This window comes from Camelus dromedarius, chromosome 5 (genome assembly GCF_036321535.1).
Source record: "Camelus dromedarius isolate mCamDro1 chromosome 5, mCamDro1.pat, whole genome shotgun sequence".
Classification (NCBI taxonomy): Eukaryota; Metazoa; Chordata; class Mammalia; order Artiodactyla; family Camelidae; genus Camelus; species Camelus dromedarius.
The window spans coordinates 70878081-70903846 of record NC_087440.1 but is presented as its reverse complement, the minus strand read 5'-3'; the positions used below and the strand labels follow the sequence as shown (position 1 = coordinate 70903846).

Here is a 25766-nt window from a genome sequence, read left to right as displayed (position 1 = left end):
ACGGATGCTCAGATGGTCTCTGGCCTCTAGGGGCCCCTGGACTAGGGCTGTGGAACTACTAGAAGTGTGCGTGAGAATCAAAGGTAGAACTTCAACAATTTCTGGATTTCAGGCTTGAATCCTGAACCTGCTGGATTAGAATCTCCTGGGTGGGGCTCAGGCATCTACGTTTTTCCTAAGATTTCTTGGGTGATCCTGATGCACGGTCAGGATCAGAAGCCACTGGAGTGGCTCTCCAAGCAGAAGTGTAAAGAAATGGGAAGAAAGTCCCAGAAAGCACTCGGGGAAGTGCTTTCATCAGAGGAGAGGGAAGAAAAGGGGAGCTGAATAAGCCTGGCCTGGTCAAAGACAGAGGAATGGAGAATGTGTAGTGTCATGAGATGGACATCACCATGAGTGCACCTCCTCGTGAACAAGATGCACACGTCCATCAGCTCGTCCCAGGCTGTGCAACTTTCACGGTCATCACAGCCCTGAGCCTGCATCATGACGTGGTCTGATTTTGCGGGGGCGTGCCTGGGGTCAGTCTCCATTTGCTAGATCTAATATCACAAACAATGCTGACTCTAAAGATGACACCCCCCCCTTGCTGTCTCGGGGAGATTTGCCTTCTCTGAACTCTCCATATGAGACAGACATACAGACAGAGGAGGCGGCAACAAGCCATTTCTTTCATCAACCTAACAAAGTCATTCAAATGGAGAAACAGAGTCAGCACATCACTTAATCGTGGAAACTTGCCTACAGCAGAAAAAGCATCCATCTTCTCATGGGGAAAACCTTAACGCCCTAAAGAAGAACTGTCTTCTCCCAGTGAGTACCACTGACTGGTAGAGGGCTTTCTTTGTTTTAACTAGTCTGAATAAAGGAGAAAAAGAGACAGGGCAGAAAAAAAGGCCAAGCGGGGAAAGACAGTCCTGGAATTCCCAAACCAGCTGCAAATATTAAAAGGAGAAAAATTCCAGAGAGGAGAGAAGAGTGAGAACACCCTTCGTTTTTGCTTCCGTGGATTGAATTCAATTTTTTTAAAAAAAAGAGAGATAGAGACTCAGAATCATCCCAAGAACAGCTGGGAAGACCTTTGCCACTTTCAGGCTATTCATTATTTACACTTCGTGACGGTTCTAGTCAGGCTAAGCCCAAGTATATAAATGTCAGTCCCCAGCCTGGTATCTTTATTATTGCTTCTGACGAAGACTTACAGATATACGGTACCTGGAAAGAGAGAGACAAAGCATTCGAGGGAGAGACGGAGCCCCAGGAAATCAGACAGAGGAAAAGAGACTGGCAGAGAAAGAGAGTGATTAAAAGGATGAAAAGGGATGGAAATAAAAAGAAATTGCTGATAGGGAAATAAAGAAGATACATACCCCACCCCCGAAATAATGAATCACATTCAGCAAGCCCTCTGTCCAGAAGGAAGATTATATCTCTCTATCTTGCTGGAGAATTAGCGATGGAATTCTCTAATTTTCTATTTCTTATTCTAATAGAAATTCAGCTTGCTTGTCCTCTCTTGCTCTGAGTGATGAGAACAGTCCGAGGGCTGCTGACAGCACAGTCCCTGAGCCTGGAGTGAGCGGGGCCCCGGGGCTGGCGGACTGCACCGGCCCTGCAGCAGGGCAGGGCAGGAGCTGGCGGTGCCACGCGCCATCAGCAGTGTGACAGTTCTGGAGTGAGACAGTTAGCTGCTCCTGGCTCTCCTTGGGCAAGCGTGGAGCCCAGCCTGAGATGAATATTCAGAAGTTGGTAAGAAAATGAACCCCTGCTGAGCTTTGGGCTCGGGACAGGGTCTTCCCCAAATCCCATCTCCCTCCACAAGGTCAGCATTTGGGTCCTGTCAACTCGGCCCAGCTTCTCCCAGCTCTGAGGAGCTGCACTTCTGCCCAACGTCCACTCTGACTCCCCCTGGGCTTCCCTGTCTACCCCACCCACCTCCTCCAAACGCGCACAAAGCAGTGCGGGGCTGGCCCATCTGTGACAGATCAGAGGTCAGCTCAGGCCTTGGCAAAGGGGCCGCTCGGAGTGGCACTGGTGGGGCTGGCCACACAGTGGGATTTCTCTCTAATTGGAAGCCTGGTGCCCGACAGAACCCGGTGAACCGCCTGAGTGGGACTGAGCCAGCAATGACAGCCAGGCCAAGGCAAGCTGGAGCACTCCGGTGCAGTGACAGCTTGAGCCATCACCGCAGAGCCAGGCCATCCGACTCCCAGCCCCAGTGGAACAGGTGGCGGTGGAGCAGGTTTTGGGCAAACTTCAAAGAGCTTCCTAATTTTACAGTTTCTGATTTACAATCACAGACAAGTGCTTGCTTATGGGTACATAATATGTTCCCAGGAGCTTCTGTCCTCTTTTTCTCTTCCTCTCTCTCTCTCTCTCTGTCACACACACACACACACACACACACACACACACACTATTAACCAACCTAGAAAAAGAAAATGAGCTTGAGAAATCCGCTTCTTTACACAATGACCCACGTGGAATGGTCCAGCCCTGCCTGCAATCAGCGACAGCTACGTGACCCACAAGCCTGGTCCAGTACCCAGTCTGATTCAGGGTGTCAAGCGCAACATCCAGAAGCACATGATTTTCACAGAGACAGTCAGAGGAATACAGGAGTCCCCTCTAGTTGAAAAACAACCACTCTTTTCAAAATTTCAGTAATTGTGTTAACGTTAGTCTCATTTTCTCCCTCACTGCTAAGAAACAGCAGCTCACTAACAGAAACGATGGGCCGGCTGAGCACGAGCAGGACTCCTGTCCGGTGGCCACGAGTGCAGGCACTGGACGCAAGAGGGCCAGCTTCAAATGCTGGCTCCCCCGTGTACTAGTTGTGTGACTTCATCCTCTCTGTGTCTCAGTTTCTTCAGCTGTAAAATGGGGATCTTAATTACACCCACCTCGTAGGGCTGCTGTAAGTATTACATGCAATAATCTTTATCAAATATTAAGCATTATGCTCAGTACATAATAAATGTTCTGTACTATTCTTAATGACTTAACAGATATAATATTGAGTACAGAGAAGAACTACATGGTTTTGCCTTCACTTTCTCATTTAGTCCTGCCCAGGGGTCACCATTTTCCAGACGGGAACACTGAGGCTCCGCCAGACTAAGCAGCATGCACCAAGTGAGGACATTAACAATGAGTAGAGCTTCCAGCTCCAGTTGAACTGCCACCCCGGAGCTCTTCCACACCCCTGCCCCTGGCCTTCTTTGTAAATGTACGATGACTTCAAAGATGCTTCCTCCAGTGGGTGAGACAATTGTCTACCGTCAGGACAGCTTTCATTTTGCTTGACACTCGATGTCCTCTGTTCTTGAGTGTTTCTCTCTATCCCAACAACCATAAATAAGCTAAGTCTCTCCCTCACCATACGTGCGGCTGGCTACTTCCCTACAACGAGGGCAAGCGGAGCAGAAAGAAAAGTGGACCAACCCTGGAGAGCCCAGAGACTCCGTGCCCTGCCACCCATGTCTCATCAAACCAGCCCCACAGAGGAGGAGGTGGCTGGACGTACTGAGCAGCCTCAGGAGGCACGGCGAGGCAAGAGGGCTGGGACGCCAGTGCCACGGGGCAGGCGCCCTCATCCTCCAGCCCGCCCCGACCCAGGCAGCACCTCCTCACACACATCACCTGCTGCCCTCTCCCAGCCCAGACGCCTTCCTGAAACCGGCCTTCCTTGCTCTTTGCCTCTGCTGGTGGCCTCCTCTGTCAGCCACCTCACATGAGGCGCACCTGCATCTGTGCCCACACGTTGCCCATTAGCCACATGGTGGGGAGACTGCATTTGCTCAGTTGTTTGTTCACTCATTCATGAAGGAACGAAGGAAGGAATGAATGAAAGGGCACCCACTCTGGGAAAGGCACATGCTAGGAGGCGCTGGTAACAACAGCAAATAAAACCGACACGGGGCTTGTCCTCACGGAGCACCAGGGCAGCAGGGGATGGCAAACACAAATAAATGTACTGCCTGCAAATTAAAATGCATAAGCCAGGGAAACTAAGTGGACTCTATGACCAAAAAGAACAGGGAGACCAAACTGTCTTATTTTTTAAAGGCGAAAGTAGTATCAGATGTAGTAATAAATACAAATACTATAGAAAAGTTTAAGATGAAAAATGTTCCTTCCTCCTGTGAGCCCCAGCCGTCTCCCTGGAGGTAACTGCTATTAACCATTTCTTGTTCACATTTACCAAAAAGAATTTCTGCACATACAGCACTTCCATCCTCTTTAAAAACGTTTGCAGATGGCATCATGTTACACAGGTACTGCTCTGCAACCTACTTTTATCGTTCCTTATCCACAGACAGATACATCTTATTCTTTTAAATGACCTTCTAGTATTCAACTGCATGGATGCTGCATAATACACTTAGTTTGGAGAGGATCTACTTTAGAATTTTGGTGGGTAGAGCGGGGAGTTAGGGAAGGTCTCTGGACTGGACAGTGCAGCTGGAGGATAATGAGGACTAAGCCAGGCAGGGGAGAGCTGTGCAAAGGTGCTACGAGGGGAGGAGTAACTTGCAAAGGAAGGCTGGTGTGGTTGGCGGGTAGCGCCCGACGAGAGCGGCACAGGGTGAGGCGGGAGAGGGGGTGTCTGGTGCCAGGGGAGGGAGGACCAGCATCAATCAGCCAGCAAACGTGTACCGGGTGCCTGCTGTCTGCAAGACCCCTTCTGAGGCACACGAGGGGCAAGACAAGATGGACTAAGCATGGCAGAGTTGCAAAGGATGGGTCTCTACATGAAAAAATAATAGATGAGCAAAATAAGGAAAATACACACCTCTTCTTTGTGAATCATCTAGGAATCCAAAAGGCAGAATTCAGAGCTTCCTACTCTGTCTCTCCACAATACTTCACTCAAGACCACAGGGTGGACCTCACCAGCTTGCTGGAGGCAGAGTAAGTGACATTTGCCCTCAGCCTGCCTGCTAGATGGTGAGGGCGAAGGCCACATCTCAGTCACTTCTGCATTCCCCAGGACTGGCAGGCAAGAGGACAACTAAACAGGACTGAATTAATTAACACACCTCAAATCTGAAAGTCACACACACAGAAGGGCCATGTTCACCTTCTCTGCATCATTCCAATTATAGTATGAGTGTTACTGAGTCCTAAAGTTGCCTACGCAGGATTCAGTTCACAAAACAACCAAGGGCAATCCTTAGATACTTCCTGGATTTGATGACATCATAGCAAAGTCTTCGCCTCACTTGAGAGCTGCAATGCCCCCTGGGAAGGGCCCGTGCATACATAAACAGTGGACGAGTGGGGACAAAGTTACAGAGGAAGAGTCATTCAGATTTGGTTCACATGGATCACCAGGCTTCCATCCTGAGGCTGGGTCGCACGGCTCTTCACCCATGTCCCTGTGCTGCTCCTCGGTCTCTGGTGTGCCACACTGTAACACTCCACCTTCTCAAAGCCCCCAGTGAAGGCTTGTTAATGTGCAGCAACAGCAGGAGGAACTTATTTCAAAGAGAGATGTTGCCAAACGGAAAACTCATTTCGATACTAACACACTAGTCTGCTAACGGATCTACTAACAGACCAACTACAGCAACAAATGAAGGGTGCTTAAATAAATAGTAGAAATAAATAACCGAAACATGTGGGAATGCCAGTAGGATCAATTACAACTGGTTTCAAAGATATGAGAATCTGCCATCTGCCCTGAATTACATTCATTATGGATAATACCATCACAGCCGCACACTGAAGTGCTAAGTACCCAGGGCAGTCCCAGAGGGATTCTTTTCAGCCCCCGTGGCTTGACAGTAAGAAGCCTGCCTGCCTCTTGCAAAGCACCTGGCCCCAGATCTCTGTGATGCACTTTGTGATAGCCTGCTTTCACATCAAGCTGCTGTTTGCTTGTTTTGGTAAAACAAGAACAGAAAGCAACCTCTCAGATTGGACTCGGCTTGCAATGAGCATTACTCAGAGTCTTTCCTCGGAGCGCCAATCTCCCTGCAGAGGCAGGAGAGAGCGAAGGAGGCACCCTGATCTGGACCCCAGTGCCACCCAGGCAAAGGTGGCGCAGGCAGGGAGCCCCTCCTCTCTGTGCCCCTTCAGGTTCCACTCTTGGCTGATTCTCTTGGTCGGGGATTTCTGAACGGAATGTCCTGACCACGTCCAGAAGGGTTTCTAGTGAGCTCCATAAAGTCTCTTCTAAACTCCAGCACTTTCTGACCTTGACACCTTAATAAATGATACACGGGGCTGGCCTACCTTGCCAGGTTCCTCCGGGTGCTGACTGACGACATCTGCCCCCCTTACTTCACCCACTAACTGAGCCCTGCGTGGTCCCACACCTGCTTTTTCCAGACCTGCTCCCCGGCTCAGGGCCCCGGCCACTGCACAGCACTCACGGGATGCCGAGGGCTCATGTCCACCACTCGTAACTCACAGCCACGTTCACCAACCAACCCGCCTAAAAGGGACCTGGACGTGCTGCTTCGGGACACCCCAAGAAGAGCAGTCCAGCCGACTCCCAATTTTGGGCCCAAAGTCAGGAGACCCTCAGCAGAGCTCACGAGCCAAAGGAAAGCATATCCACGTTTTCAGAAGCTGGCAACTTTATACCCGAGATCATTATAATTTTTCTCTGCAGCTGCAAAACTTTGTTTTACTGAATGCTGTTACCTTCTGCATCACGTATGGGGAATTTTAAACAGGCAAATGGAAGAAGGTCTGATTGAAGATGAAGTTAAGTGAAAGAAATTGGTCTCATTTAGCACATGACAGGATTCATCTGTGTTCCCAAGTCCACTGAGGTGGCATCATGGGCGTTTCATATTCATGAGCTGCTGCGACACTGTGTCCCCTCATTTACAAAGAGCCGTGTTCAGCAAATTCTGTCCCTGTGGACACTCCATGCATTTCATGGTCTTGTCAGAGAGACATCAAACGCTCCAGTAACCAAATACCAGAAAATGGCTTTAATTAGTGGATCTCAATCGTATAAATAATATTTTTTTCTAAGTGAAAAAATGGAGGATTTTTTTAAAGGGAGAAGAAAAGTGGAGAGCGATGGGCAACAGGCTTCAAACACCCGAAGGAACAAGGGAAAGAGATGGTCTCAGAGGAGCTCCTGGCCCCCTGTGCTCCCCGGATCGGGGTTCCAGGGCAAAACTGCGTCTGCAGGTCCTGAGCGGTTCTGCTTTATGAGGACGGATCCTTGGCGATTTCCCCTGATCCTGCCCATCCAGCCTGCACGCACTCCTGGGAGGGGAGGAGAGAGGCAGCGGACACGGAGGGGAGAATGGGAGAACTGTGGTGATGTTGGCGACGGGGACCCACTGCATAGGGTAAGAAACAGGACTGGCCACGAGCAAAACATGCACAAGCAGGTCCCTGAGGGAGCAAGTGACAGGGATAGAAAGAAATGATACCCCATCCTAAGGTGCCGGCTGCAGGGTGGAGGGGTGGTTCGTCTATGTCCCACATGTTGAGATGCCTCTGTGCCCCTGCTGAACAGACCCCCTCCTCATGCTGCTGTGGAAAGAGGTCACCGACCTTAAGAAGGACATCAAGACACCTGGCTGTTCCCCTCAGCTCTCCTGGCTGATGACAGGTTGGAGAGCACAGCTTGGATTGAGGCCGTTTCTGAGCCCAGCCAGACCTCAGCGAGGTGTGATGCTGGCTGGGTCGTGAGCAGAGAGGAGGCTGTGCTGAGAATGGTGACTCAGCTCATGGGCTACTAGGGTGTGCGGAGGCCAGGCCTCGTTATATTACCTGCAGAGGGATGTTAGCACATCCCTGGAAGGAGCCACGAATGCAACACCCCAGAATGAGACTTCCCCCATCACCCCGTCAGCATCGACCACGTAAAGGGTCGTCAAGCCGGACTGACCCTTCCGAGCAATTCAAAAGTGGTGCTCCTGGGAGACAAGCACAACCCGACAAGGGTTCTCCATAAGGAGAGACCCCATTCAGCCCGCTGTGTGACCTCTCAGGAACATCGCACACTGGTTACCAACAGCCGAAGGAAACCAAGAACAATGAGCAGGGCCGCTCCCAGCCACCCCGACAGCTCTCGGGGCGCTTTCTGGCAGTTCCAGCTCTGATCTGTAGAGAGGTCTTAGGGACGCAGAGGGGTAAGGGGCTTTAAGTGACGAGGAATGAAGTGCCTGGAAGGAATGGAAACTGAGGGACTCTCGCTCTCTTCAGTAAGACCCAAGATGAGCGAAAGGGTATTAATGTGACAGAGAGCGCCAGCAGAAGTGTGTTAGAAACCAGGCATGTCTGATTCTATTTCATCCTCTTCGTGTTATGCTGAAAAAAACAAGACAAACTACACTGCTTTTATTCTCAATCCTTAGGTTTTGTATTTTCCTTATATATATTAAGAAAATGCTCCTTTGATCGGTGCCACCCGTGACACCCCCACATACGGAACGCTTCTGAGCGGTTCCCTCCGCGCAAGGCCACTGCTAGTGACAGCCAGCTGGTTTTGATCACAGCCATTCCGAATCGGATTTTCATAAGATAGATGAGGAGTCTTACTGCTGCTCTCTCTCTTATCAGATGAGAAGCAGAGGGGGAGGGGGAGAACGGGTCCCGAGGGGACAGCGCAACAATCAAGGGCTGCCTGGTTCTTTCTCTGTCCCTCCACTGCTGCAATTTTCAAAGGCATTTGCCTCGGGCACTTTTAAATGATGGTGTCTCAATTCTGTAATCATCTTTCAAGAGCTTTCTCTTAAAGGGTCTTTTAGGTAAACCCGGTCCGTCAACCACACTTATGGACTCAGGAATCACATTCCCAGTATGTGTCCTCCCGCGTGTGTGTATACACAGGCGAGGACACACACACACACACCGAACATCTGGGCATTCTCAGACAGCTGGGAGGACCTGAAGCTGGAAAGGAAGACCTACCACTGGGCCCTACCAAGTTCATCTCTCGCCAGGGTAAGAGGGTCCCCATCACCTCTCCACTGGATTTCTGCTATACCTACGCTTTGTTATCTCAGGTTCTTTAGAAACTGATCTCCACATGTCGGAAGGAAAGGCTTCTCCAGCTGAGGTCTAAGGGATGTGCTGAGTCCAACCTCAGATGCACAATCAGGTTCCTTCTTATCTCACCTAAGCGATATCTGGCCATCAGATTTCAAGATGAGTAAGGTACTATGGACACTGACTTGGAGAACACAGTCCCCAGGCCACAACTTGCTGTGGTTTTGGTTACAGAGACTATTTGGAGCAACCCTACAAATCCACCTCTTTTTCTGTTGCAGAGAACACCATACCTCTTCTCTATTCACACCCCATCACTTGAAACGGACATCCTAGGGCGCCAAGCCTCTGTCTTTCTAGTCAAATAAAAATCTAAGGTGTCTAAGATGTCCCCAGGCAGCGGTTCTCATCAATACGGCCCCACCTCCTCTCATCCCTCATCCACCCACTCCCTTCACAGCTATGTGGAGAAGGACCTGTGTCTCTCCCCAAAAGCTGGACCACAGCTTGCAGTCACATCCAGGACAGTCTCACAAAAATAAATGGGATCAGCTTTGTCCTATCCTGATCCTGTCTTTTCTACTCAACCAGGACAGAATCCAAGGAGTTACAGAGTAAATACCCTGATGTCTATAACGATTTTAGGGAGATTTAGCTCTCTTTTAATGTTGTCAGTGCTTACCGTTGGATGATTTATCATTAATCACATGCCTCAAAACAGACTGTGGCATGTCAGGATGCTGACGGAGCTTTCTCTGTGTTCCTGCAGGAAGGTGCATACAACCTGCTTCATTCACAACACACGTGCATGCGTGCTGCAAGACTTCCATCTCGTGACCCCATTCTACCTCTTCAGACGGGGACATCCAGTAAGCTGCTCACATGAACAAAGAAAATGGAGCCCCAGAGAGGTCACTGTCAACTGTGTTTTGGGTAGAGATGTTCATGATGGTAAGTTAGAAAAGTCTGGTGTGACACAGAGATTACAGGGGACCTCTAGGGGCCCAGAGCACTGTTCCAGCTCTGCCAGTGGAGCAGGAGGTCTGGCCAACACTCTGGGCTATGCTCTGCAGCTGGTCCGGGTGAGGCAAGACACCACAGAGGTGACAAAGCAGAACTGCCAAAATCTGCTCCAAGCTTAACTCTGTTTTCAAGCCTCCCTGACACTCTGCCTCTTCAAAAGGCAAGAAGAACACAGCCATACCAGTCTCTACTACATTTGCTGAGTCAAGTAACTCCATCCCACCAATTCCTAGACACCGACGCTGTGATGGTGTATGCCTTTCCCAGGGTAGGGTCATGGGACTGTGAATTACCTCCTTCAAAAAAACAAAACCAAGTCAAAACAACTTCTCTTGCCACATTAAAGAAAGTTCTGGCAAGTTCCATGTAATTTCTCTGGCATCTCACTTGCTCTGGGGACCAGCCTTGGCCAAACCCACATTGGGGAGTAGAGGAGTCAGCCTCTGGGTCCGACTCTACATCTACTAGAGTTCATTTTCCTTTTGCTGCCAGGGATGTGGCTTTAGCTGTCTCTCAAGGAAGATCCGAATCCAGATTCTTGGTGCACAGAACTGTACCTGAGGGTGTACCCAAGTGGGAGTCAGGAGACTTGGATCCCAGATCTGCCCCTTATTGGCCAACCATGTGCAGTTACTTGTCAACTCTGGCCCTGAGTCTCCTTATCACCAAAATGAGGTGCATTCCATCTGTAAGACATCCTTGTTTCTGGGGTGTCCATTGGAATACGTCTTATGATACAATAGTAAAAATAACACCTTACTGTCCCATTTGCCTATAGAAGTCTTTCCAAATGTTCCAGCTATAGACATGGCCTATAGGTAAGCATGCCAAGTCTTTGGCTTAGAGAACCATTATATAGAAAAGATCGCTTTCTATACTGCAATGAACCTGCACAGATTTCACCTGTGGCTCATGATGACCTCGGCTCAGTGTTCACACCATGGTCCGACACCTGTGGCTAGGGCTCTCTGATGTCCCATGTGGCCTTCTGAGTGTCCCATGTCTGTGATGTCAATTTGTTTCCTCAGCTTTGTCTCCAAGGATGGGGCTGGTGGGGAGCTCCAACCATAGCACTCCAGAGCCCAGAGGTGCCCTGTGGGGTCTCTGTTCTTCCAAACTTCCCCAAATCCCTGGTACTCACGCTGCCACCTGCAGAAGCCCAGTGACCCTCTTTCTTCTCACTCTAAAGGAGGCCCTCCCCTCCGCAGGACCCAGAGAGGCACAAGGATTCACTATCTAAAAGCAATCTCGAGGGATTGGATAGAAAAGAAAGCATAAGATGAAAGAGAGGAGTGGTCCAACCTGAAGACTCTGCTTCGTGTCACAGAGCTTTAAAGACCTGGTCTCTTTGGCATTTCTCTACTCAGCCCGGGTGTTACTGACAAGACTTCACACGGAGCAGATCAGCAGAGCTGAGGATGGGGGCCAGCAGGTAAACCTGAGAACCGGGAGAGGAGAGCAACCCTACAACAGGGTGCCGGGAAAATGAGCAGAGGCAAGCTTCCTCGATAAGCAGAGTTGAGAAGCGAACCTAACACTTTGACAGCAAAGAGGAAGGCGGAGAGAGCCGGTGATCAGAGTCACAAAGGCCACATCCAAACTCCAGCTCCACCACTTCCTGGTGGCAACGTGCCGGAGCAGCTCATGCTGGCTTGTCAGAAGCGATGGCTAAATTTTTAGGAATTTCACACGCAGGTGATTAAACATAAACAGTATTAACGATTAATTGTACATCCTTATAATTAAATGAATTATATTAAAAACAAAGGTAATACTCAAAACTTACCACTTCCTAAATTTTACTACATTTCACTTTACCTGTGCTCTTGAAATGATGTGTATCCAATGTACCTGCATCATGGAAATATGATACACTGGCGTGCTACTTACTGGCCATCTCTTCCCAGCCCTGTGGTCCACGATGTCCCTCGGGGAGCTTGAATCCAGCCATAGTGGGAGTATTTACACCACAGAAATCGACAAACACTGCCAGTGAGGACTTTTTCCCCCTGGAGAGCTGGCTGTTAAATATTTACCAGCACATCACTGCTTATTAGCCATGTGACTTTTATGAGTTACTTAACTGAGAAAGGCTTCAATTTCTTCCTCTGTAAAAGGGTGATCATCACAGAATGTCTGCACAGAAATTTTGTGAGGATTAACTGAAGTACTGGAGGTAAAGCAGCACCACAGTGCCTGGCTCTTGGTAAACACTTACAAACATGAATTATCAATACCATTTCCTAGAAGAAGGCCTTCTTCAAATTTCATACCCAATATCCTATACGCAGAATAAAGCCTAACAAAGCACAAGGATGAGAGAGAGGACAGCTAATCCTTGGACCAATGAGTCCCACCCCAGCCCACCCCACCCCATCCCTGCTCCTGCTATGGGCATGTTTAGCTAAAAGGAGCTCCCGTGTGTGCCTGTGTCAGGGAAGGGTGGGGAGGCAAAACCTTAACATCTAGTCCTAGTGACTTTGAACTTAGAAAAACATTTGATTTTAAGGAACATGATTTAATTTAAAAAATCTGTGCTGGTTAGGATAATTTTTTAACAAAAAAGGAAAGAGAGGCACAGGAACTAGGTCTGGGTATCATCTGAGAAGTCCTATATGCTGTATAAAGCTTAAGGAAAGAATGTCAACACAATGAAACATTCCTACTAAGCAAGAGAAAAGAATGAGACAATGGGGTTCCAATTCATCTGCACTTAAAGAATTCTTTCCACTCTCTCCGCGTTAAAACTGCTTGGGCTGAGAGTGCCTGCTGTTTGCGGAAAAACGGATAAAGGGTACAGTGGAAGAATCAAGCCGGGAATGAGAAAGAGCCCCAAAGAGAGTTAGAAAGCCCAGAGAGAGAGATGGATGGGGAGAGGGGCGACAGAGCGATACCCCACGACAGACAGCATTTTTCTAATTCCACGGACAGTCTAGCATCTCACATCTCAACCAGCCTCATTGCTTGCCTGTGTTCAGCCACTTTTACCTATTTTCCCCGTTGACATGGATAGAAAATTGAGCAATTACCCTTAAACTTGGAGCTCTCAGATCATCCAGATTGCTACACTTGCAGAATTAAGTCCCCAATTGCCCCTGGCTAGAAGTGGCTCAACTCAGCCTGTCCTTTAGGAATTACACAGTTTGGGGTTGGCCATAGGATTTATTATTCCTAAGGTTTTGAGGTATTCGATTCTGTCAAAACTGGACCCTAGGATGCAAAGAGCACAGCCCTCCTGGTGGGGAGGAGGCATGTCCCAGAGGCAATGGGAACTGCCAGGAGGAGGGAGTTATAATTTCACGCCCAGGCCTGGGTTAGGCCAAGACACAATGGAAAAACGTAACAAAGATCGAATCCTTTGTTAAGCTCCTTTTTTCAGAGACTTTCGACTTTTTAAAGCCACATTTTGGGGGCTCACAAGTTCTTTCTTAACTTGAATTTAGCTCAGAGATAAACTTTTTGAAAGTTTAGTCCATGTCTAACTGTGTTTTCAGAGATTATTTCAATCTGAATACTGTTTATCTTTTTTAAAGATGAAGAATTTCCTTTCTCCCATTTGTTGTGTCTCTCAACGTTCCTCTTTCAAGTTTCGCTTTCTATCCAGAGTTGGGTTTTAGAGCTGGAAGAGCCCACACAGGCCTGGAAACACTTCTGGGAGTGTTAGGTAGTTTAGATAGAAATGAGCACTGGGCAGGGGGAGAGGAAGGGAAAAGGAACAATCCAGAGCACAAGGAACCTGCGCTGTCAATCAGCCAGAGCTCAGGGAACTTGAGTTGTCAATCAATCAATCACGAAACCAGGATATAAAAACAGGAAAAACAAAGGAGCTGCACCATGTTTCCTCTCTTGGATTGGCCCGCTCCCAATTCTCGGGAATGAACTATCTTTTGCTATTTTTTTACCTCACTAATAAAAATCTTGCTTATATCATGCTTTTTGTCTCTCATCAAAAATTCTTTTTTTTTTTTTCGCGTAACTAAGAACCGAGGTAATTCTTATTTCCCTTTTCCCGATAACAGGATCAGAGAGGTGACATGACTTTGCACCTCCTCTCCCAGGGTCCCCCCAGCTCCTAACTTCCACCCTCCCCTCCACTGGCAACTTCTACTCTTCCTTCAAAGTTGAAGTTTAAAAGTCACTTCTTCAGAATGGCCCCCCACCTCATCACCCAACCCAGATCAGGTCTCCACGTTAGTCCCTCTCATGGCACCCTGTACTCCTCCTTCGGTGGCCCCAACTGCGATGTGTCCTTACTTTTCTAGTTGTGTGACTATTTGTTTAGTCCCCATTTCCCCAACTAGACTGCAAGCCGTGTGATGGCAAGGATTAAGACTTTCGTATAACATCATATCCCCAGTGCCCAGCCCCAAGCATCACATGTAGCAGGGATTCAACATATGGTGGTTAAAGAAATGAATGAATGAATGAATGAATGAATGAATGAATGAATGAATGAATGCCTTGCCCAAAGTCACGTGTAGAGACTGGGTTCAATCCTAGTCCAGATCCAATGTTCTTTCTCTAACACCCTATCACCTTCCATGACAGAAGTTTGAAGGCCTTAGGGCCAACCAGAAACTTGATTCCAAGAACAGGAATGGATAATTATGACACTAAAAAATGGTCATCTGGGTAGGAAAGCTCCATTTTGTCATCCTACAACTGTGGGACCCTGAGGTATCTGGGGATGCTGGCTGTCCATCATTCTCAGCTGTTTTCCATAATCATGAATCCCAGCTTCCCTGAAGCACTGTGTCAGCTTGAGCTGTGAGTGAGTCCACCCAGAATCAGCAAATAAGATGACTGGCAGTCTTCAAGCTTCATTAAAGGCAGTGTATGTGGGGACGTTGAATACCTGTAGTTGAGAATAGACCAGAATCAGGGCTGAGCTCTGCGGAACCAGCTTCTCTTCTGGTTATTGTGAATTCCTTATTCATCCTCCACGTGGAGTCATTCCTCGTGCACATTTTTCTCTATCTCACAGAATCCTATCCAGCTTTCAGGACCCAGTGCAAGTTCTTCCTTCTTTCTGAAGGGCCCTCAGCCCACAGGGATCGCTTCCTCTTTTGACCTTATGGCCCTTAGTAACATCAATCAGCAGTACAGCAACAACCATCTGCTGTCTTTTCCACTCATCACTCTGTTGTCTTAGCCACTTAACTCTTGTAAAGCTTTCCATCTTTCATGTCTTGTCTCCCCAACAAAATCCTGTGTTCCTTTGCAGCAGAGCCCTCCAAGGTCTTATGAAGGATTTGCAAATCACTTCCCAGAGGCCTAATCCAACTTGCAGATGCATTTTGTTCCGTTCATAGTGATGTTTAACAATTCTGTCATTTTTTTGAAATATGAATTTGAAAACTTTCAGGCCATGGCATCTCCCCTCTGGGTTCACCACAGGCCCTAACATTCTTTATAGTCATAAACTTCTGCTGTTTCATGTGTTTACATTACGTGCCTGGCCCCCAAAAACATTTGAGCTTATAGCCTGCCTTGCTTGCAAATAATCCCATTGCAATACATTAGGTTAAGCAGCAGATCCCCAAACCACCTCGACATGGCACTCACTCTCCGCTTCTCATTCTAAAAACACACCTGCTCTCAACAGCTCCATCCTTCTTTTGTTTTCTGTCCTCTTCCCTCAGAAGCCTGAGGCATCAATGGAGGGAGGAAGTGCTTCTCTTGTCTCCCTCCACATCTGCTCCAGGGAAGAAGGAGTGATGTGTGTCAAGAGCGAAGCTAGGGAGGCTGAATGCTGAGAAATGTATCTCGAGAGACATGGCTCCTCAAAGTTTTCTGTAAGAGTTGAGGAGGCAAGAAAGCAGGGCAGTTCTCACTAGATTGAGGCTCCTGGACGGCCAGGGCTGTCTGCCTCATCACCAGCTCCAGCATCAGAGCAGCACTGGCTTTCCTCAATGAAAGCTCACCTCCAAGGAGATGGGAGCAGGCCATCTGCCTGGCGGGTGCCCTGGACCTCGGCTCCTCATTTCTACTCGCTGAGATTCATCATCTCCTTTGAGACTGCTTGCCAATCACCCACCCCTACCAAGCACCAGGAGAAGAGCAGCCCCTTTCCACATGATAATGCTTCTCATGGATGACCTCAAAGAACCTGAATGTGATTTTACTAAGGGACCCAGCTGGCTCCCTTACAGGTGGCTAGAGATCTGTTTAATGTCACTACTGAATGAGCGACCATGGATGGTTTAGGGCAGTCATTCATGGAGTCTCCCCACCCACTGGTTATTCTGAGTTCAAAGGAGCAGCCTTCACTAGCCAACCAAGTAATTCCCTGAGCAAAGATAATTCTGGAAACTGGTTATATGTAACATGATTCCTACTGCATAATGGATTCTAAACATTCACATATAGTGAAATGGACTAAGTTGAGTGTGAAGTGTAACATATGAACTGGTTTTCCATTAAAGGACTCAGGCACAACTGCATGGAAAACAGATTTATGCCAGGAAGGAGGCATCCTTCCTAGAAGGTAACAGCAAGTGCACTCTCTGACAAGAGAGGATTTTATGCTTCAAACCCCCAGAGCCAAAATAAAGGCCAAATCACAAATTTCACATTCCAAGTTTATGAAGGGGAAAGGAATACTAGAGGTATTCTCTGAAAATAGATAACTTTCTTCTCTCCTTCGTTAATGAAATTGTATTAAGCATCCTATCAATCATGCTAGCATTCTATCTTACACACCTGGGAGCTGACATTAACACAATCAGCCTGTGCAAGGAGATGCCAACATGGCAGAGGGTTGGACCATTTGTTACAGACCAGAGTTCAAGAGCAAGGACTTGGGGGCCAAGATCTGCATTCAAATTCTGGTGCTGGGCTGAGCTGCACTGGTGATAGAATGGTGAGCACAGCTGCCTTCCAAATCCTGGCGCTGTCATTTGCTAGTTGTGTGACCTCTGGCAAGGTTACCTTTCTTCACCTTAGTCTGCTCATCTTTAAAATGGGGATAATGAACAATCAAAATGTCTTTCAACAGGTGAATACATATCTAAAATGTGGTATGTCCATACAATGGAAAATTGTCAATAAAAATGAGCAAGGTTAATGATACCTGCAACAACCGGGCTCAATCTTTTTTTTTTTTTTTTTCAAATTTCATGGTTTTTTATAAAGTTTTTATTTATTTATTTATTTATTTTTGCAGGGGGGAGGTAATTAAGTTATTTATTTATTTATTTGATTTTTCAGCGGAGGCACTGGGGATTGAACTCAGGACCTCAGGCATGCTAGGCATGCTCTCTACTGCTTGAGCTGTACCCTCCCCCCCCGAAACCGGGCTAAATCTTAACATCATTCCACTGTGTGAAAAAAGCCAGACACAAAAGCACACATACATATCATTCAATGTATATAAAATTCTAGAAAATGCAACCACTCTAGATCAGTAGTTGCCTGGACACAGGGGCAGAGGAAGGATGGACTGGAAAAGTGGCATGAGAAACTTCCAGGGGCGATGGAAATGTTCCGTATATTGATGGTGGTGGCAGCTTCCCAGGGTATATACAGCTATAAAAATGTTCAAACTGTGCACTTTAAATGGATGCAGTTTAATGTGCATAAATTAGACCTCAATAAAATTGATTTTAAAAACTTTCCTACAGATTTGTTTTGGGGGGGGGCAGTAAAATAGGCTTAGTAGCCAGCACACGGTAAGTGTTTGGGTGATGGTGATAGCCATGATGTTGGTGGATGCCACGGTATGAGAGCAGAGTATTCCCTTGAGAGTCAGAAGACCAGAGCTCCCCTTTGAGTCCTGCTATTTTGTATAAAAACCTCTAAGTCTCAATCTCTTAACATGTCAAGTGGCAGGTTTGGACAAGATGGCCTATAGAGTGGCTTAAAGATGCAAAAGTTTGATTCTAATGTGATGATGCCACAGCGGCCACCAACACAACCTTCTGATAGTGCGTCTATGATGTGTGTAAACTTCAGTACTCACAGGATTGTGCTAGACATTTAACAGTTGATCCTTGAAATGCAGCACTTTCACACGCTGAAAAAACTGGAGAAGGCAGGACTTCAGAAGTCCTTTGAGGGGGGCTGGCAAGAAGTCCGAGGTAGGATGGGGAGAGGCGTGGAGAAGACCAGTTGAGGTGACCTTCTGTGGACCATGAATTTAATCCACGCCACAATGTCCGAGCACACTGCGTCTCAACCATCTAACCGCTTTGTTCACGTCTAGTAGGGACCCTGCCTCCTTGAGTCCATTGGCACATCCTCCTGGGTGGTTACCCTGCTGCCCCACGCAACCAGTGGCTGAAGCCACAGACAGTTTGTGAGGACAGGTGGACCAGAAGTGGTGGCAGCAGACACCAACACGGAGCATCAGAGCTGCCAGTGCAGCCCTGGCAGAGGGCATCCAGGTACGTGTCTGGGAACACAGACTCCGGGAACAGAAGTGCAGGAAATCCTTACCAAACAGAGTCACTGGGAGTCACCAGTGGGTGGAGAAGTTGGGCACTGAGAGGAGATTAATGGGTAGAGCTAAGGAGGAATATGTGGCAGAGAGAAATGAACTTGTCGACAAGAGATAATGAAGGAGCAAAGAAAAGTGCTCACAGATGATGGGAGCAGGCTTATAGCCCTAACTCCTAGAGTGTAGACTGGACTCCTGACCCCCAGTGACTACCTTTCTCCCTTAAAACCCCCTTCAAATGAGATGAGGCAGAAGTACTCCCCTCCTCCCAGGCCTCAGTCCTGGCTTTGGAGGTACCAGAGCAGGGTTGTCAAACTTCAGTGTGCAAAATCCTCAACCAGAGAGCTTACTGAAATTAATGCAGATCCCTGGGCCCCAACTCCAGCTTCTGCTTTGTGGGAGGCCTGGGAATCTGTATTTTAACCACCATCCCAGAATATTTCATGAATGTCGTCTATGACCCTCGCCCTAACCCTGTGAGGTAGCTAAAGCACAGGGAATTGTCCACATTCTGCAGATTTAATTCTCTCCTGCACTGTGCAGTCACATGCAAAGCTTAGTTAATAGAAGGTTTTGGGACTCCACTTCTAGCCATGAGAGACTAACTGGAACCAGACTTGCCTTCCTGCTATGAACAATTAGAAAACTAAGAAAATATAAGACATAACTGTTGTCACACAGTGGACAAGCTGTAGCACAGAACTGTGTTCCCAAGGGAAGGGAAACAAATGAAGTGGGCCCTGCAGTCACCCTGGCTTCTGCCTAGAGGTGCTTCCTGGACACTGGCACAGGCATGGGGACCCCCAAGTGGAGCACGGGAAAGTCTGGCTGCGTTGAGGATACAGATGTCAAAGTTTAGGGGCTAAGGTGGCTGAAATTTGGGAAGCAACCTAAGTGTCCATCAATAAATGGATGGATAAAGAAGATATGTGTGTATATACACAGTGGAATATTACTCAGCCATAAAAAACATGAAATCTTGCCATTTGTGACAACATGTATGGGCCTAGAGGGTACTATGCTGAGTGAAGTAAGTCAGAGAAAGACAAACACCGTTATGATCTCACTTATACGTGGAATCTAAAAAACAAAACAAACAAAAACAGTCTCATAGATACAGAGAATAAACAGGTGGTTGCCAAAGCAGGGTGGGGTGGGATGACATAGGTGAAGGCGATTAAGAAGGACAAACCTCCAGTTTAAAATAAATAAGCCATGGAGAAGTAACATGCAGTGTAAGGAATATGGTCAATAAAACTGTAGTAACTTGTATGGGGACAGATGGTTACTGGACTTATTGTGGTGATCATTTTATTAATACATGCGAATGTGAAGTCACTAGGTAGTACACCCAATACCAACATAATATTGTACATCTACTATATTTCAATTAAAAAAAAAGAAAAGAAACAATGGCTACAATTCTCTGAATCTGATGAAAACCATAAATCCACTGACTCAGGCAGTTTAAGCGGGATAAACACAAAGTAAATCACACCAAGGCACATCATAACCAGACTGCTGAAAATAACTGATAAGGGAAAACCAGTCTTAAAAGCAGCCAGAGGAGAAAAAGACACACTGCACACAGGGAAGCAAGGATGCCCACTGACTTCTCATTGGACACAGTGCAAGCCAGAGGACAATGAAACAGGAATCTAAAACGCTAAAAGAAAAAAGAGTTGTCAGCCCAGAACTCTATATCTGGTGAAAAGTAAAAACATTTTCAGACAAACAAGGCTGAGACAATTCATTGTCAGAGGACCTCCTCTATAAAAAATGTTAAATGTAGTGCTTCGGGCACAAGGAAAAGGATACCAGATAGAAAATGAGTTCCACACAAAGGAATGGAGTGTGGAAATGGTAAATATGTGGGTTAAAAAAGAGGCTTTGATCCTTTAGGTCCCAGATATAATCTCCCTGCTAGTAGGTTTCTCGTAAAAAGTACACACACACTTTATCTTTTCTTTTGAGTTTTGAACACAGGCTTCAGCTGTGACGTGGCTGCTGGCCGGTTAGAACTGTTTCTCCCTAGTTTACATGGTCAGCCTCTACTCATGGCTACTATGTGTCATACGCTGGAGATGCAAAGATAAGTAACCCACAGTGTCCACCATTATTAGAGCCTGGTGGGAAGAACGATCAAGCCAACAAGCGTTAACACGTGACAGTCACTTAGCTATCGTGACCGTGAGCAACTTAACCCTTCTCACTATAAAATGGGGAAGAAAATAAGATTAAATTAAAAAAATAAATAAAATAAAATAGGGATGATAACAGCACTATCTCATAGGGTTGTTGTGAAGACTACATGCTTTAACATCTATAAGCGGGTAGAAGAGTGCCTGAGGTGTAATGAGCACCTACTAAGTATCAGCTGTTGGCACTGTGGTGGTGGTTGTCATTACGCAGGTTTGCCCGGGGGGTTGCAGAAGCAGAGAAAGAACACCTGAGTCAGACAGGGAGCGAGATGGGAAGAGGACATTTCAGAGGAGGTGATGCTTCAGCTGAGTTATGAAGGACAAGGAGAGCTGGTGGACAAAGAAGGGAGTAAGATACTCTGGGCAGAGGCAGCATCACTTTGCAAGGCACAGAAACACAAAACAATGGGCCAGGTTGAGGCCACTGGGGGTGTTTCCAGCAAGGCCGCAGCAAACGGTGCCTTAGCTATACCCCAGGAAATGCTCTGGGCTGTCTCTGGAAGCCCTTTTGACTTCCTCCAAGGGCATCTTACCTCCTTCGTCATCCAATCCATCCAGGCTCTGCTGTCTGAGGCGGTGACTGCCCCCAAAAAGAAGGGAAAAAAAGCAGAAAATGAGTTTTAAATACAGAAAAAAAAATACCCACATTTTTATTGTATCCATTCTTTCTCCTAGATGAAGATGTCTCTGGACCCACTTTCCTCCACCAACGTGGTCAGACCTAATCAGGCGGCTGGGTCTGCCGTGTATGGCCGCACAGGACACGTGGTGCACCACTCCACTGGCAGCATCACTCGGACCACGATATGATGCCCCGCCCACCCTGCAGGTGTGGTGTGAGATTCGGTGGCCCTCACTTTACACTCCGTCTTTACCTAGAAACCCTCCTGCTTTCTTTCTGACCTAAGTCTTAGGCGAAGGCTAGGTTACAAGGCTGGCGTGGCTTCCACCCATCTGTACTGATAAAGCAGAACTCATGGACCAGTACTCTGGTACCTGAACAAACAATTCTAAGAACCACACGGTGGGAGACATGATATAACGTTAACCCAGAGTCCAGCCCTCAGTTGAGGAAGCAGCATTAACCAAACCCTTGACTCAGTGTTCCTGACTCCAGCCCCAGACCACAGCCAGATCCATACTGTTTGTTTTTGAATGCTGTGCTCAGCAAAAGCTGAACAGATCAGGACCACCCAGACTGCACTGTCGACCAGGGTCACCATAGAATACCACAGGAACACTGGAAACATACTCTTCTATTTCCTCAGAAGCCCTCCTTCCTGACCTGAAAAAAAGAAAGACAAGGTTGATGAGAACCTGCCAGTCTCATGCACTGGTGTGGTATGTTAGAGAGGGGGTCTCAAAAGTGGGGACAAATTAGCATATCCCAAGTACTTTATTTGTCTGGATTCCTCTTTATAGACCAAGGTCCAAAATCACTGTGATAAAATTACAGTAATGCCTTCTTATCACCTGATTTCAGCATGACTCCAAGTGAAATCATTGAGCTTAAGTGCAAGTTGAACAAGAACCTCAAAACTCAAAAGGGCATAGATGATATGGTGCCTTCCTTTCCTTCAACAAGTAACTGATCAATTTACAGAGCGCTTTCTTAGGACTAAGGCCTCGGGTCTGATTTGGAGTTGCTGTGTTAAGATGTGCAGCTTCCCTCGAGCAAAAGGGGACAAACTAGTCACGCAGTTCAGCCTGCAGGTTCGGGGCTTGAGTTTCTGTATCCTCCACACAAAGGGCCTGAAGACCTGTGAGTGACGGTGGGCGAGTAGTGCCCTCAAGACGTTCCACGAGCAGGACGCCTGTTCACACAGATGCTTATGAGGCACTGGTTCTCAAACCTGCACATGTGTAAGAACCATCTGGAAAGGTTGTTAAGACATTCAGATTCTGGATCTGGTGGCCAGAGACTTCTGGATCAGCTGGTCTGGGGGCGGGGAGCCCAGGAATATGCATCTTAAACACATTCCTGGCAAATCTAATCCAAGTCGGTCACTAAATACTGATCCTGCTGACGACTGTTAAAGTTGGGTGTGGGGTCCACGGAGATGACTTTTCTGTAGGTCTGAAAATTTCCCCAAACACAGAATGTTTGTTTTCGGCTTTTTATGAATTCTTTTAAATCAGAAATCAATCACCATGATGAGCAGGGGCAAAGGTTGGGCCACGTCATAATGGCCTGAAGGCAGGAGAAGACCTGTGAGCTACATCGAAACCAACCAGCAATTCCTACAAAATACAAATACTTCCTCCCAAGAGTGAATCACAAATTAAGCCCAAGTCTAAATAGACTATGAAATGTAAACCATAACTGCACAGGGAGGAAGGAAGGAAGGAAGGAAGGGAGGGAGGGAATAAACTTTCGCCGAAGTCGGGGTATGGGGTGGGGGGGAGGAGGATGGGTAGGTAAAGCAGGAAGGACAGGATGGAACAACTCAGGGGGCCTCCCAGGTTGCAGTGTTTGATTCTCAAAAGGCCAAGTAAAGAGACAGAGCCACTAGGGGAGGGAGGGTGAGCGGGACTTTCGGAGGCAGCAGGAGGGCACGAAGGTGAATTGCATTGGGTGCCAGGGTGTCCCCACTGTGGTGATGTCGGATGATGCAGGTTTCTGCTAAGTCAAAGCAACCCTAAATGCAGGGCCAAGGCTGCCAACAAAGCTGCCTCTGTCCGTGCGGGAGGAAGGAAGGCTCTGCTCCTGGCTCATGTGTTCCCGGGACCACGGCCTCTAAGTGTCCCGGCGGAGCTGAACTCTAGGAATCCACTGTCCGAATGACCCAGTCATGTGTCACCAACAGTAGAAGGGCTTGGATGGAAACCGAGATCAGAGAACAACATGATTTGAGAGGCTGGGGAGCCGAGGCCTGCGCCTTCGAGTTCTACAGAAGAGGCGGATCTGTCTCTGATCACCCTCAGGAGTTACAACAGAATTGTTCATTCCTAAGCCAGGTGCCATGGCCAAAAGTAGCAGTGATTTTGTCTGAAGGAAATAATGATAATGCCACTCTTTGGGGGAAGGCTGATTAATTGCCATTTATCCACTCGTCATCTAAAAACGGGCCGAGCTCCATATTCAGCGTACTTGCTGCTCAGCCCACATCCTGCTCGCGCTCACTCCAGGAGGGCCAAGGACTCTCGAATCTCACTGCCACCCACAGGAAGGAGCAAGATCAAGAGCGAGCCCTCAAGGATGGAGGGCAGGGATGCCATCAGGTGGCGTTCTGTCTGCCTGTCTCTCCCTTTCTCAATCTCTCTGCCAGCAGTAGCGGGTTCTGGGCGCGCCTTCTGCTCCAGAGATGGAAAGCCCAGCGGGAATGTGGATGGGGCCCGGGAGGAACGGCATGAAACACTCTGCCTCTGAACCAGCGGCCACTTCTGGGCCATACCCAGCTTGCAGATGAGTCTGGGCTGCACCACACAGCCGCTTATTTTGGTTTGGTTTAATTTTTCTTCTGTTTTACCGTAAATTTTTTGTCCAAATTGAGTGATTTTATACAAGAATCCAGATTTCTGAATTCTTCAAATACAAACCCCAGTAACACTGGGCCTACACTCCCATGTGGAAAACAGGGAAGGTCGGCTACGGCTGCCCCTCCCCTTCCCCCCGGCCACCATGAGCCTCCCTGGCGCTGGGGTCCAGTGCAAGCTCTTGATCACTGAATCCACTCTGCTGGTTTTTGTATAGAAGTTAAGAGGCAAGTGAAGGATTTCCTGTAGCCATGCAGCTGCCCAAAGTCACAAAGCAAAGGGAAGTGGGCAGCATTCTTTAAGAGAACTGGCAGAGGGGACATTTCTTTGCAGAACAGTGACTATGCAAATAGTTTGTATACGTATCTCAGTGATACAACTGAAGGTGCTATTCTGAAATAAAACACAGATTACTTTACCTGCTCGGTCCCCAAAGGCACTGCAGGCCACATAGTGACAGAATCTAGCACAAGGATTTTCAAACCACAGGTCACGACCCATTAGTGAATCATAAAATCAATCTGGTGGCTTACCACCAGCCTTTCTTGTCTTTTTTTTTTTTCAATAGCAAAGAACAGTGATGAGAATGTACTGCAAATAGTAAGGATAAATATTATGTACATTATTTTCAGTTTTATATACAGATATACCCAGTCATGACGCAGAGTGCGTTTTTAAGCTGTTGGTGTCAGGTTTAAAATAAATGAGCACCCGGTGGTCTACCACCGCCCACCAGGTTAAGTAAGCAGAGAAGGATGCGGGGCTGAAGTCAGCCTCCCACACAGGATGTGGATGGAGGCTGAGGGCGAGCCCTGTGGGTTCTGGGTCACTTCTTCCTCACAGACACACTTCTGAGGAAACTGTGCGACCAGCCCAGCCCCGTGGCAGGAGGACAGCAGAGCTGTGGGCAGCCCCGCCCTGGGCTGCTGGCCTCTTACCGCACCCAGGGCCCACGTGCCTCTTTCCCTAGAGGTGGCTATTAGAAGGTTTGGGAACCTGACAATTATAATACTGGGGAGACCACCGTACAAAGATCGAGCACTTCCCTGTATTCCTCAAAGACTTTCATTTCTCTCCACATCAGCTCTGGAAAAGAGGCAAAGCAGGGTTCAGGAGCACCAGTTTATACACAGACTGGGACACTGGCCACTGCTTGTGCGCTTTGTCCGAGTAACAGATAGGGTCAGTGACGAGGCCGAAACAAGAACCCCTATCTCCCACTTTCCACCCTAGATTCCAAGCACGTTGTCCCAAGCCCTTTCAAAAGCAGATACCCACTGATCGTCAGATGTCCCCTGGGCACCCTGATACCTGTTTAGGTTTACTGTGCTCACAGTCATTCCTGGGTTTCTGTACTTACAGAAGGGAACAGATCGCTAACTGAAAGCTGCAGAGACTCCTTTACCCCAGGAGCTCCTCACCAGTGGCGCACAACAGAATCACACCCGGGAAGCTTCTGCAGAGCCCATGTGCTAGGCTCTACCCCAGGCCCCTTGATGTATTCACTTCTAGAAATGGAACCCGATCACATATATGAGAATCACTGCCCTAAACCTTATTTCAGACAGCAGGCCGAACTCTCTCGTTGCTAAGCAGCAAAATGTAAACTCTTCTGCTTTGTCCTTCTGGGTTGCCTACTTTCTTTGAGCAAAAGTGTTAAT

The 25766-nt window shown here is 47.7% G+C and overlaps 1 protein-coding gene across 3 annotated transcripts in view; it reads right to left on the bottom strand.

Annotated features, from left to right (window-relative positions):
* The window catches only part of IFT43 (intraflagellar transport 43), an 86891-nt gene that overhangs the window by 10257 nt on the left and 50868 nt on the right, over positions 1-25766 (bottom strand). For all 3 annotated transcript variants that reach the window (XR_010381040.1, XR_010381041.1, XM_010976466.3), the window contains exons 4-5: positions 21881-21913; positions 21162-21208 (exon numbers count right to left, since the gene is read on the bottom strand). Coding sequence is in view for 1 of the 3 variants with exons in the window: in XM_010976466.3 (XP_010974768.1) it covers positions 21162-21208; positions 21881-21913 (80 nt within the window). In the remaining 2 variants the exon portion in view is untranslated. The remainder of the gene's footprint in view (positions 1-21161; positions 21209-21880; positions 21914-25766) is intronic.